Raw genomic sequence first — 13437 nt, 5'->3', positions numbered from 1 at the left:
AGATATATATAGGGGTGTATCTCTAGATTATCTCTATAGATAATATATATATAAGGTATCATTAATGTAATAGATATCACATATATCATGTAGGATATATTTATAACACATTAAAGATTCGTCCTAGTATTTTCTTTTTTATATCATTTCTCAGAGAGAATTATTCTAATTCCTTCTCTAGCAGGTGTCCTCGTCAACTTATCGTTCTTCGATTCTGTCTTCTCCACTCTATATCTTCTGCGAACTATGGGTCTCTTCTATGTACATCTTCATCACCGTCTAAGCTTCTCTCCTCTATAGTTACGCTCCTCTGTTACTATTGTGGCTCCCTTAAAGAGAGCCAGCGTGGGTGTAAATAAAAAAAATAAAACTTTCTGTCAACCATCAAAGGGGCTAACAGTTAAAACATCCAACACAATGCTTAGTAATATTACAACATCCCCCTTAAGAAAGAATATAACCTTAGAATTACAATTAATTTAAAATAGGCTGTATAACAGCAAAACAGTTATGGATCCATAACAATGGCCAGAGTGGTAGCTTAATACCTGATGTGAGGGAGTACTGTAATCCATTCTGTGGCCGAGTGCTTTTATCAGGAAAGGCCTGCCGGAAGAGATCCATCTGACCGCTTTTTGAAGCGGTCCAAGCTGTCGATCTGACCGATCCGGTCCAGCAGGCCATTCCACATCGGGGAGCAGTTCGGAAAAGGTCCCTGGGAGGTTGCAGTTAGTCTGTCCTTAAAGGCTGCAAAAATCCCCAGAGGACTGAGTGGTGCAGGGCGGATATAGTAGTGGTTTGAGGGATGTGCTACTAGGACACTGGGAGAGCAGGATTTGAATTCTGGGTCAGTCTTGGAAACTTGTTGGGTACCTGGGAGAGTCACACTCTCTCCGCAGAAGGAGGTGAAGGCAAACCCACTCGGAATGAATGTTGACAGGAAATAAAAGGTGGTCTGAGCATTGGACTAAGAGGACACTGGGAGGCCAGGGTTTGAATTCTGGGCCTGCCTGGAAACTCATTGGGTGACTATGGCGACCCTATCACAGCATTTTTCGTTGCAAAATTTGATCAGGTTTTTCCCCCATTGCCTTTCCCTGAAGCGTGAGAGAGTGTGACTTGCCTACCTAAGGTCACCCAGTAGGAGACATTTAATTATGAACCTTGCGTTAGGTTGTCATAAGTCAGAAACAACTGAAGGCACCAACAGAACACGAAATGGATATAAATGCCAATTTTTGAAAGGGGCGTACGCTACACAAGCCGTTATGTTACAGAAATATTGCTGCTGTTGTGTGCCTTCAAGTCATTTTCAGCTTATGGCGACCTAAGACGAACCTATCTTGAAGTTTTCTGGGCAGGTTCCTTCAGAGGGGGTTGCCATGGCTGTCCTCTGAGGCTAAGAAAGTGTGACTCAGTCAAGATTGTAAGCCGGAGAGCAGGAAAAGGTCTATATAAAAAAATGTAAGCCTCTCTGATAGCCTTTTGGCTGAAGAACAGGGCATTAATATTATAATAAATAAATAATAAGGTCACCCAGTGACCAACTGAGGAATCCAACCCTGATCTCCAGAGTCGGAGTCCACACAAACCATTATGCAACCCTGCTCTAATAGAAAAAGTATATGTTGCAATAAAAATATTTTTTAAAATAAAAATATGCTTTGCATAGCTCTTTTGAAGGCCAAGTTCCTTGCTTACCCAAACTGCACATCCTCAGGTGCAAACACATTTGCTCTTTTTTCACATTTGCTGTACTCACAGGCTGACTTTTCTGCCGCACACACGGTACTACTAACACCTTTAACCCCGTCTTTATCTTTAAGGATAACACAACAGATGTAAAACCTACCTTTGTTGCTTCCTTGTGCGTTTTTCATCTTTATTTTGAGGCTGGGAAGAATCTGGAATATTTGCTAGTGTTCCGGGAGCCAAACCTGTGTTCCAATCCACTTCCCTGGGTGAAACTGGAGATTTTCCCTGGAGACCACTCTTTTCTGCGAATTATTTTCCTGAAATAATAATTTAATTTAGTTTATAAGCTTACAAAAAGAGAGAAGAAAAAAAAATATCCTATTACAAGACTATACACACTTTCGTAACACAATTCGGGACAAATTCTAAGTAAAAATTTAGCTCGTGGCTGAGCTGGATTTAGGCTGCATCTGCACTGCAGAAATAATCCGTTTGAGACTTCTTTACATGCCATTAGGTCAATACAGTATGGAATTGTAGTTTTGTGAGACATTAGCCTCTTTTATAATTATTATTATGTTTATATACCGCCTTCATCCCAGTACAGGGACTTTTTGTCAGAGAGGTCTGTTGCTATAATAAGTACCATTCCCAGAATTCCATAGCACTGATCCAGGGACTCAAACTGGATTATTTCTGCAGTGCAGATGCAGCCTTAGCATCGTCTTGAATATATAAATATTAATATTCAAGGAGCCCTTGTGGCATAATAGTTAAGTGCTGGTATTGCAGCCACAAAGTTGTGGGTTCGATTTCAAGCAGGCCTCTAGGGTCAACTCAGCCTTCCATTTTTTGTTAGGGCCAACTGGCTTACACATTATAAACCAGTTAGTGCTAGTTCACTATGAAGCAGCCTAGGAATGCCATTGCTATATGTTTGTAGGCAGAAAGTTAAAAATCCTGGGAAGCACCCAGGTGTGCCCCAAAGTCCAGGTAGTGGAAAAGTATGATTCATAGGTGGAAGTAATATCCGAACCAGGGTTCAGAAAAGTTACCTTCAGGGAAGAGCAAGTAGTTTGAGGGTAAGATTATAGTTAAGTTAGGAGTGAGGAAAGATGAAGAGGGAGAGTGAGAAGAGAATAGAAGGACTGAAAGAATGATGCCAAGAAAAGAGGAGAAAGAAGGAAGGGAGGAAGAAAGGAAGAGGGAGGGAGGAAAAAGGATGAAGATTAAGAAGGGAAGAAGGAGTAAGAGAAAAAAAATGGGACAGGAAAGTGTAGACATAAGAAGTGAAGAGTTTTAAATGATGTGTATGTATTATTTTATAATGTATTTGTTTTTTTATGTGTTTTTCATTTAATAAAATCTTTTTTAATATAAAAAATAAAAGTTACCTTCAGCTGTGTCGCACTGGACATAACCCAGTTCAACACCGCTTGAACTGCCATGGTACGATGCTATGGGTCTTGGGGATTGGTATTTGTTGTGGCACCAGAGCTCTCTTGACACTGGGCTATGACTCAACTACATTTCCCTGTGCTATACAGCGACTTGCTGAAATTAGAAAAGGAGAATACAAAATTAAAACAAACGGAGGAAACAATGGACAAAGGTTTAAAATGTAATTGGTTCTTATAATGCAAATTTGGAAAGGTACAAATTTTAGACTCTAAAATATCCCTTTCCCTCCTTCCTCTATCCCTCGCTCTTCCCCCTCCCCTTTTTTAAATGCTTTTCCCGCCCAGTTCTTAATCCTAACGTCCTTCCAACAGCGCAGCACGCGCATGCTCATTAAGCGACCACGAGGCAGCTGTGGGGGGGGAGGGGTCGAGAGGAAGAAAAGGCAAGGAGTGTGAGAAAGGTGTGCGCGACCTCTGCGAGAAGCGGAGCAGGTCGAAGGAAAAGATGAGGTGAGAAGAAGCTAAGCTTTGAGACGGAGTGCGCAGGCGCGCGGCCTCATAGAACGGGAAGGGGGAGGGGGGGCAAGGGTCGAAGCAAGACGGCCGCGCGCGCAAGAGAGATAGAGCGCGCTCAGTTTTGAGACGGAGTGCGCAGGCGCGACGCGCGAGGACGCGAAGGGAAGCGGGCAAGGGTAGGAGCAAATACTGTAGCAATAGGAGAAGAGGTGTGGCCGGCGCGCGCCTGTGCGCGAGCTCAATTTTGAGGCTGAGTGCGCAGGCGCGAGGCACGAAAGCGGGAGAGAAGTTCGGTAAGGCGTCGTCTATGAGGCGCCGTCGCGGTTGTTGACGACTTTTGAGGCTCTTTCGGCACAACTTCATCCCAGACTCGTCCTTTATTCCCCCCCCAAACATACATATATAGGCGCCCCGCCGCCCGATTGCCCTTGGAAGAAGGCCCTCTCAGGTCTCATTGGAGGCTACGAACCGGTTTCGTGTTCGGGTTACAAATAGGTATTGGATCAGGGCAGACTCCGTCGCCGTTTAACGTTCCTTTGCCCTCCCGACAGAGAAGGCGAATAAATGGACTCACAAAACTACAACCCCCAGAATCCTCTAGGCTAGGGGAAGATAAAGTGGTCTCGAACTGGGTTATTCCTGCAGTGCGTTTTGGATTAAATCCCCCAAAGTCTCCATCAGTCTTGGTGCCATAATGCTAAGATTGAGGGAAGAGTCCTTTTTTAACACTTTCCCCAAAGATTGCAGGTTTCACACAAGTTTGGCTTGAGGCATGAAATGTAATTGTTAATTTTGGGATTATTTTATATTGTACTTATTTTTGTGTCGTTTGCTTTGTAAACCAGCTCAATCCTGGTGGAGAGGTGGCATATAAATAAAAATGTATTAATTAAGAGAACTTTGATGCCGTTTTGAAAGCTTGTAAATTTGTAAAACAATAAATATGTGTGTGTGTGTATTATATAGTTTTATTGTTTTACAAATGTACAAGTGTTCAGTAAAAATACAGGAAATGGAAGGTAGGATAGCTTGCTTATGGGATCTTTGTTCAAAACATCTGGGAAGAAGCACTGTTTTGAAAACATTTTTGCAAACCTTAGGGTTTTTAAGGAAAAAACTCACATTTCATGTTAGGGAAAAAAATTACTGATTTGGTACGTCATAAACTATAATGGAAATGTTGTAACTGCTAAAGTAGATTGGTTAAGACAGCTGCATTACTTAACATTTTAATGTGTAAGGTTTGGTTGTTCTGATCCGTTCACACAAATTTAATTTTTGAAAGCTGAATTTGCTTCATCCCGTTTTCAGGGAAGGATGTCCCTATGGATGCACACAAGATGGCACAGAGGTTTCATGTAAAGAATAAGGACCTCAAGATTCCCAATGAGTCGCTGAGATGTCCGTACACGGGTCCCAACACTAAAGGCTCTCCGCTTGAAGATAAAACGTCAGCATTGCTGAACAATTTTTTAATCTGTGACCAGACTAAATTGTTTGTGACTAATGACGGTGGTTCCATTGAAAGTAGCCATGATGGCTCTCGCAGATCAAACATAAACGGAGAACCAAAAGGTGAGAAGACTACTGGTCCATTTATTTCATTTATATCACATGGGAAACAGGGTGGTTCACAGCATGAAATACTTTTTTTAACAAGGTAAAATGCTTCTGGTATACTTGAATCCTGTATGTTACCTTTACAGCTTATGCCTGCTTTATGCAATAGTAATAATAATAATAATTTATATAGTGCCATACATTTATATGGCACTTTACAGAGATTAATAAGTTAATTAAGTTATTAATTAACTCTGCCCTCAGGCTCACAATCTAAAAACACACGACACAAAAGGAGAAGGGACTGGCAGTGGGAAGGGGAATAAGTTCAGCAGTTCTTCTCTCCCTCTGAGGCCTGGACCAAGGCAGAGATGGATTGGAGGGAGAGCTCTCCTCCTTACTCTGGTTAGGCCCAATGGAGCTTGCCTGCCTCTCTGATGCCAGATGGCAATCTCAGAAAAGATTTATACATTTAATCAATCTACAGATGGATATTGGTAATAAATGTTTTCCTTTCATGAAACCTTGGAGAATTTTGTCTTGAGTGTTTAACAGCTTTTGTATCGTGTGAACTCCCCTAGCAAATTCTCTGGTGTCTGCTACCTATTTGCTGCCCAGCCAGTCTGTAGCATTGAAGCCCAGCAATCCAGAAAGTAAGTTCACTTTTAATTAGGAAACCAATTGCTTGGACATTATGGAGGGCCTTTTTCTCCTTTGCTATCAAACATCTCTGTAAGTGTACAAAAAGAAATACTTCATTTAATGATAAACTTAGGTATAATTTGGTCTTGGAATGCTGTTTTTTAGATTTTGTTGTGATAGATTTCATAAAATTCTACACATTTTAGATGGTAGTTTGCATCGTACAGTGAGCCCTCCTTATCCACAGACTTTCCATCCACGGATTTGAGCATCTGTGGATGGCAAGCCCTCGTTGTTCCCAATGATACATGCAGCCATGCCACTATTAGGAATAAAAGTCCCTTGCCCTCCTTCCTTGTCTTCTCCCTCCTCCGTCCTAGCTAACCTCCATCTTTCCTTCCACTCTGTCCCAGCTTGGGTTTGAGGGCAGAGCCTGGCTCCCAGTCAGCCGAATCTGGTGCCTGAGTCTCAGGGCCCTTGTCCCCAGCCCCAGCATCTGGGATAGAGCCTCTGCGCCCTCTGGCCCTGGCTCCCTCCGGCCAATGAGTTCTAAGGGGTTTGGATCCCAGAGCCCAGAGGCTCCATCCCAGGTGCTGGGCCTGGGGACAAGGGGCTCTGAGACCCCAGTCCTGGCTGAATGGGAGGCAGACTCAGCCCCGAAAGCCAAGGTGGTGCAGAAGCTTCAAAGAAGGAAGGAAGGAAGAAAGGGGGAGGGGAGATAGGGAGGGGGACTCCAGCCCATTCTCCCTAATAGTGGCGTGGCCATCTGGCTGTGCCGCCATTAAGGAAAGTGGGACTTGAGCATCTGTGGATTTTGGTATCTGCTGGGGGGTGGGGAGTCTGGAACAGATCCCACACGGATACCAAGGGCCCACTGTAGTTTAATCTGATGTGATATACCCTTTATTTCCTTTGACGTAACTCTGACTGAGGTTATTTTTGTTGTATGCCTTCAAGTCGCTTCCAACTTAAGGCTACCCTACCATAGGGTTTTCTTGGGATGAGTTGTTGAGGAGAGGGATTGTCTTTATTTTCCTCTGAGGCTGAGAGAGTATGACCTGTAAAGGTCACCCAGCGGGTTTCCATGACTGAGCAGGGATTTCAACCTTGGTCTCCAGAGTCATAATTTGACACTCAAATCACTACACCATGCTGTCTCTTGGATTTGAGGTTAGTGGAACTTATTGGCAAGTCCATAGATGCAGCCCCAGCTTGTTCTCCCTAATCAAAGATCACAGCAAATTTAATTAATTATAATAATTTTTTGAGAAATCAGATCATTTCTAAACATTTCTCTTTCATGTTTTAGGGGATTTGAAAATGATTGATAACGCCATTAGTTTGCCACCGTCCTCTGCAAATGAGATAAACCCTGTGAGTTTCTAAGCTTAAATATTTCTCCTCTACTCACTCTGTCTGGTTGTCAACATTGCTTCTGGCCTTTTTCGCTAGCGTTAACACTATTATAATTTCCTAGTCATTGTATATTTCCTTGGTGGAGATATATGTGTGTGTGTGTGTGTGTCCTGGACTGTGGTGATTATGTAGATTTTTACTTGATTTTATTCAGACGAAGGAATTGTGTATTATTAATGTGGCTGAACAGCAATTAATATGTAATTTTAAGACAAATGCATAACAAGTTGTTCTGAATATACATTACAGGTATCTGGTTCAACAATACCTTTGAAGCAAAAAAAATTAAAGAGCTGTCCTGACAATGCTTTATCTAGGGGCTGTGATCCACAGTTCAATCCATTATATGAGCCCAGTTGCCATTTTTGTGGACTATTTGGTAAGTTTTTATATTATCTGAGATAAAATAGAACATCTGATCCAAATGATGATTATTGCTTGTACATCTTAACAGAAGGAATGTAAAGTGCACTGCAATATCAGTTGGAAGCGGCTAGTTCATCATCCTCCCATGATTTTACTAGGTAACTTTAATCAAGCCACTGTTTCTCAGGCGGGATATAGACCGCCATATAGTACGTATTCTATACGTACTAGGGTTAGAAAGGGGCGGTGCTTCCGCACCCCCCCTAACCCTAGTACGTATAGAATATGTACAACATGGCGGCGCCCCTTCCACATGGGGGCCGCCATGTTTACATACTGGACGCATAGCGTCCAGACATGTCGCGACGCCTATGACGTCGCGAATGCGCCAGCGGAGCCTCACGACCTCATAAAGGCGCTGCAAAAAGAAGCTCCAAAATGGAGCTTCTTTTTTGCTCCGCGCGGGAGGCGCGCGGTTTGGCTGCTGCGGCTCCCTCGCGGAGCAAATGGCGCTGTCGGGAGACCGCCGCAAAGTGGCGGTCTATATCCTGCCTTACTTTCAGACCATATCCACAGTATGGGAAAAATATGGTACAGTATAGCTGTGTGCATGTGATAAATGGGAATCCCTTCATTTACCAGAACCTTCTCCCCAGATAACAAAGGTACAATTACATTTTAATGAAGATCTACATCACATGTGGACAGATGGCAACTTTCCAGTCAGATGAGCTGTTGGGGAGAAGAGAGAACCTTTTAGATGGTGCTATGGGAAGGTTTTAAAAAGGTCTAAAGAAGCAACAAGGATTTGGCCTGTTTGCCTGTCTGCCTTTGTCTCTGGCCTGGTAGATTATCATGAGGGGCTTCTAACTAGCAAGACTACAAATTCCATTTGATGTAGGAGTAAGACTAGCAAAAATGTAGCCGTCGGGGGAGTCAGGTTTTGGATTTATTTTCATGGTTTGGCTGAATTAACGGTTCTGTAGCTTATATTTTCTTTCTGTGTCTAGAGGGCAAGTTGGGCCTTCATGTAGTTACAGTATATCCTTTTTCTATGAAATCCCTTTACTTAGAATAAACCTTTTCTTTAAGGTGTTCTGCCTCTCTCTGTACTCTGTTTTCATATGGCTTGGCTTGGCTCAGTTCTTTGCTAAGTTGGCAAGTGAAATACAGTGAGTCCTTACCTTACGCGGGAGATCCATTCCAGACCCCATCCCCTGTGTAAGGCAAAAAATGTGTATGCTTGAGCCCCATTGAATACAATGGGGCTTATGCATGTGGCACAGCACCATTCATTTTATTACAGTGTGGCTGCAGCATAAGCTGAAAGCCATGCATGGTGCGCTCACATATGGAGTGAATGCACTCTACCAGTAGAATTACCCTGCAATATGTGGCAGGGCTGGCTGGGGTCGGTCCCTAGGCCTTGGCGGGCCGCATGCAGCCCGCGGGCCGTAGGTTGCCGACCCCTGGTATAGAATATGAGCTTGTTATTTTAAGGAAACAAGCACTGACAAGTCCTGTTGCTGAGAGAAATAGACTAACAAATGACTGCACTGCAAGCGTGTTTCCATATCTCAAACTTGTGTTGCACTGACAAAAATAGTCAAGACGAAATGTGATGTTGCTTTGCCCACAGATTCACATCCACCGTTGAGTGAAATAGAAGGTTCAAGTAGTACTGAATCAGATTTTCCTCAGCTAGAAATATAACTGATAAATAGTGCAGAAGGTTTACGTAAGTGAATGTGAATGTCAGACCTCAGCAAAGAAAACTGAACTGTTCATAGATATTAGATACAGTTCTTTTTGGATATATGTTCTAAAGGAGCCTAAAGGCACCAGATCTTGTCCGATGTTGGAAGCTAAGGAGGATCAGCTCTGGTTAGTACTTGGATGTGAGATGGCCAACTAATACCAGGTGCTGTAGGCTATATTTCCAAGGAAGAAACTGGTAAAACCATCTGAGTATTTCTTGCCTATGATGTTCATGGGGTCACCATAAAACGATAGGCAAGTCGAAGGTATATGCATAGCCATGTCCTAAAAAACAAAAATTCTTCCAGTCGGTCATTTTTTTGTTAAATATAAGGGAAGAATATGCTGTTCTCTTTACCTTGTTACAAATATACCAATAAAGTTAATTTCCACATAAAGCTTTGAATGTGTTTGAATATAACACTTAAGCCAAATGTTCTAAATGAGATAACTTATTTAGATCATAGGAAAAAAAATTGGGATTTTTGCCCCAGGGAACTCTCACTGCTTTCATTTCAGTTGTCATCACTAAAGAAGGCAGATTCATATAAACACTTGTTATAAACTGATTAGTTTAAGAATGTGCATGTGTATTAACTAAATGAAGACTTGCAAGCTTAGATGCAGAATACTTTTGAGTACATGAAATTAGCTTCAGAAAGCTGATTATTTCATTTACAAATGTGTATGAAAAATGATTACAAATTATGCATTATAGCCATGTATCACAGATTTTGAAACAATATAAATTGAATAACATCTTCTGTCTTTTCATTAATGCATCATATTTCCTGTTTCATGGCAAAAAACAGTTTAAAATCTATAATGGTAGTATCAGTATGTCATCAGATATATAGGCTTAGAATTATAGGACTATAGTGTCTGTAGAATTTCTGTTTAATGTAAATACAGTGGGCAGAACTTTTTCAACACAAAATCAAAAGTTGCTTAATAATCATATTATAGATCAGGCATCAATTCCTTCCTCTTCCTGGTGGGCTGCACTGGTGCATAGAAATTGGGAATGATTGATGTCACTTCCTGTTTCTATTTTGGCTGTTGAGTGAGGCAAGGGGAGCAAAATGAGTATTTATTCAAAGTACTTAGATTTTATAAAGATTTGAGGGGGGGGGTTGCCTAAGATTTTAAAGTTTTGTAAGAATGGGATCTGATTTGCAAGAGTGTCCTAAGTGGTGCTAAGAGCGGTAAAAAAAAAAAAGACCAAACAACAATAACAAAAGAGTTTGGGAAAGCCAGTTGTGGGCCTCACTTTCGTCATCCCTACTGTGGACTAACAACGCTTCCACAATTTGTTTTAATTTTTTTAGGATCCTTGAGATGCACACAGTGTAAACAAATATGTTACTGTTCTGTGGATTGTCAGAAGAAAGACTGGCAAATGCATAGTGTCGTTTGTAAACCAGTTAAACTGAAGTAAGTTCATAGATTAAAGTACTATTCATTTGAGTAAGACTTCTCAACTTCTCAGTTAAGATGAATTGTAATAGCTGTGCCTTAGTTGGTTAATACCTATGTTGGAATACAGTGCAGTTATGATGTTGATATCCCTATACTTCTTTATATAGTGTATACTGTATATACTAATGTATAAGTATAGAAACTTTAGCCAAATAATTGACCCAAAAAACCTGAGTTGACTTATCCATAGGCCAATTTAAGCACTGTACTTTAACTCTTATAAAAAGGGAACCATCCTCTGGTGAAAGGCAAAAGTATAATACGTCCTGAAAGCACTGAAACCCCACCACCACCACCACTCGCTCATCTATCCAGCCTTTAGTGGATAGAATTTTTGTCAAGTTATTTGGTATAATTTTCCTTTGCTTCATCTTATAGATCGTTTGTCACATGCCCCTAAATTTTACCCTCGACTTATACATGGGTCATATCAAAATCCATAATTTTAGCCCCCAAACCTGCCCTTGACTTATACATAACGTCGACTTATAGTCGAGGATATACAGTATATCTTGCCTTTCAGAAAGAATCCATATATGTATGCAGCCTTTTGCTTACATTCTAGATAAATATGTAGGTGTACATCTACGTTGTCACACTCAGTTATTCTGTTTATGCAAAATCAATGTGCATACTTGGGATGACCAGTTGTTACTTGTGATTAGTTGTTAGTAACTGCAACACAGTCTCACAATCTAACTTGACTCACAAGTTTGATGATAAAGGCTTGAAACAGACATGCCAAAAGGAGCGGCTTGCCGACCCCTGACCTATATCTTTAAAAGCATGAAGTCCTTAATCCAGATGTGGTGAATGTTTTAAAAACCAACAACTAGAATGTATACAGGTGGGACTTGCAATGAAATAATAAAAGTGTGGGGTGCTTCCATTGTGGCAAATCAGCCACTCGCAGTCTTCATTTGCCTAAAAATCTTGAGGATTTTTAAAGATTTGTTTGTTTTGTTTAGAGAAGCCTAATGGGTTAACTTGACCTTATTGATACCTCCACCTCATGTGTGATTGTTGCTGTTTTGGTTATATAAGTAACAGCATTGAAAGAATTTGATGAGAATAGTATTTGTTTCATTTTATAAACAACCTCGACTTTCAGTTCTGAGGAAGAGGCATTATATAATGTTAATAGTGATAATACAGGAGTATTATATTTCTTTGATATGGTTGCATTTAGAAATATTTTTCAAATTTCCTTGTAGTTTAGGACTGCAGTTTAGGAGGACATGTAAAAATTCCTAGTACCATGTCAAAACTTGAGCCTTGATTAGACATTTCTGGATTAATCACTCTTTGGGCCTGAGCAAATGGGGCATAGCTCAGCCTGTGTCTGACATGGAAATGGGGCAGCTGGGAGGCTTCTCAGATGGTTTGTACACCAGCAAGGTAAGGAGTATCAGAGGGCACTATCAGAGCAGCCTGGTTTTGCTATGGAGTTTCTTAGTGCAAAACCAGAGCTATTTATCCCCAGGGTAAGGGCTCTTTACTCAGGGGTCTGAACCAGATCCTTCAGATCTGCATCTGTCCTGGCGGGATTAGGCCCAATCCTGCCACGGTCAACTTGGGCCATTTGGCCTGTGCGGACAACCACTATGTTCGTTAAGTAGGTAATGATGCTGTTCACACTCTCCTCATCTAAACATACTGCATCTTCTCATATAAGAGCTTTGCAGTTCCTGTCTTGTTACATTTAGAAAGGAGAGTGCTGGTGTTAATGTTGGTTTACATATTGTTCTTACAAGCAGAATCAGATTGTTACTTAAGATCCTGGTTACTAAACAGAGAGTTTCAAATATAGAGACTCAAGTTTCAACGGATCAGGCTTGACTACTAAAGTACATGGGAAGGGAACTACGAGTAGCATTCTGAGTACCATTCAGCAATTATGCTAATTAGTAAAATGTTTTTTAGTACAGATAAAGTTGAAGATAAACCAAAAGCATTGGACGAAATAAAGAAAAAGGTACAATTGGAGTTGTTTCTTGTTTGTTTTCGTTTTGTTCCTTAGTTGGGTGATAGGGAAAGCATTATTGTTTGTGAATTGATAAGTGTATATTTAAATATTGTATTCCTGTAAGCATGTGCAGGGAATTACTTGAATATTCTTTGCTGGCATTATGGGTGTAGAAAGTTGTTAAAGTACAGTGCGCCCGCGTTGTACGCGGGTGCACTATACGCGGCTTCCAGCATACACTGGGAGCCGTACCGGAAAAGCTTCTCCTGTGTCCCGGAAGAAACAATGGGGCACGTGCCCATGGCACACGGTGTGCCAAGTGCGCACCGTGGGAATAAGCCCCATTATTTCTAATGGGACTTGACTTTACGCAGTATTTCCCTTGTGTGGTGGTGTCCGGAACGGATCCCCTGCGTAAGGGAAGGGCCAACTGTATTTTATAGTAACCTGTGATTCAGAGAAAGTAGGTAGCATACCCAAAAATGATCTACTTGTGATATGTAAAAACATCCCATGGGGTGTCTCTCACCTTTGTCACATGAGCAGTTTACTGTGAACATCTGTGTAGTTATGTTAATATAGCAAATCAGGGCTTGACCTGTATGGCAGGTGCACTGAAGAGGAACTGAAAATGTGTCG

The 13437-nt window shown here is 41.4% G+C and overlaps 1 protein-coding gene across 7 annotated transcripts in view; it reads left to right on the top strand.

Annotated features, from left to right (window-relative positions):
- Positions 1 to 13437, top strand: part of TDRD1 (tudor domain containing 1) — a 41536-nt gene that overhangs the window by 3834 nt on the left and 24265 nt on the right. For 2 of the 7 annotated variants that reach the window (XM_042456780.1, XM_042456781.1), the window contains exons 3-8: positions 4923 to 5186; positions 5753 to 5824; positions 7123 to 7187; positions 7479 to 7608; positions 10682 to 10787; positions 12756 to 12807. In XM_042456780.1, coding sequence (XP_042312714.1) covers positions 4923 to 5186; positions 5753 to 5824; positions 7123 to 7187; positions 7479 to 7608; positions 10682 to 10787; positions 12756 to 12807 — 689 coding nt within the window. The other 5 variants (XM_042456785.1, XM_042456786.1, XM_042456784.1 and 2 more) reach the window with 5 other exon arrangements.

Source organism: Sceloporus undulatus, chromosome 3 (assembly GCF_019175285.1).
Source record: "Sceloporus undulatus isolate JIND9_A2432 ecotype Alabama chromosome 3, SceUnd_v1.1, whole genome shotgun sequence".
Lineage (NCBI taxonomy): Eukaryota > Metazoa > Chordata > Lepidosauria > Squamata > Phrynosomatidae > Sceloporus > Sceloporus undulatus.
Note: the sequence above shows the minus strand (reverse complement) of the source record. Positions and strands in the feature narration are given on the sequence as shown.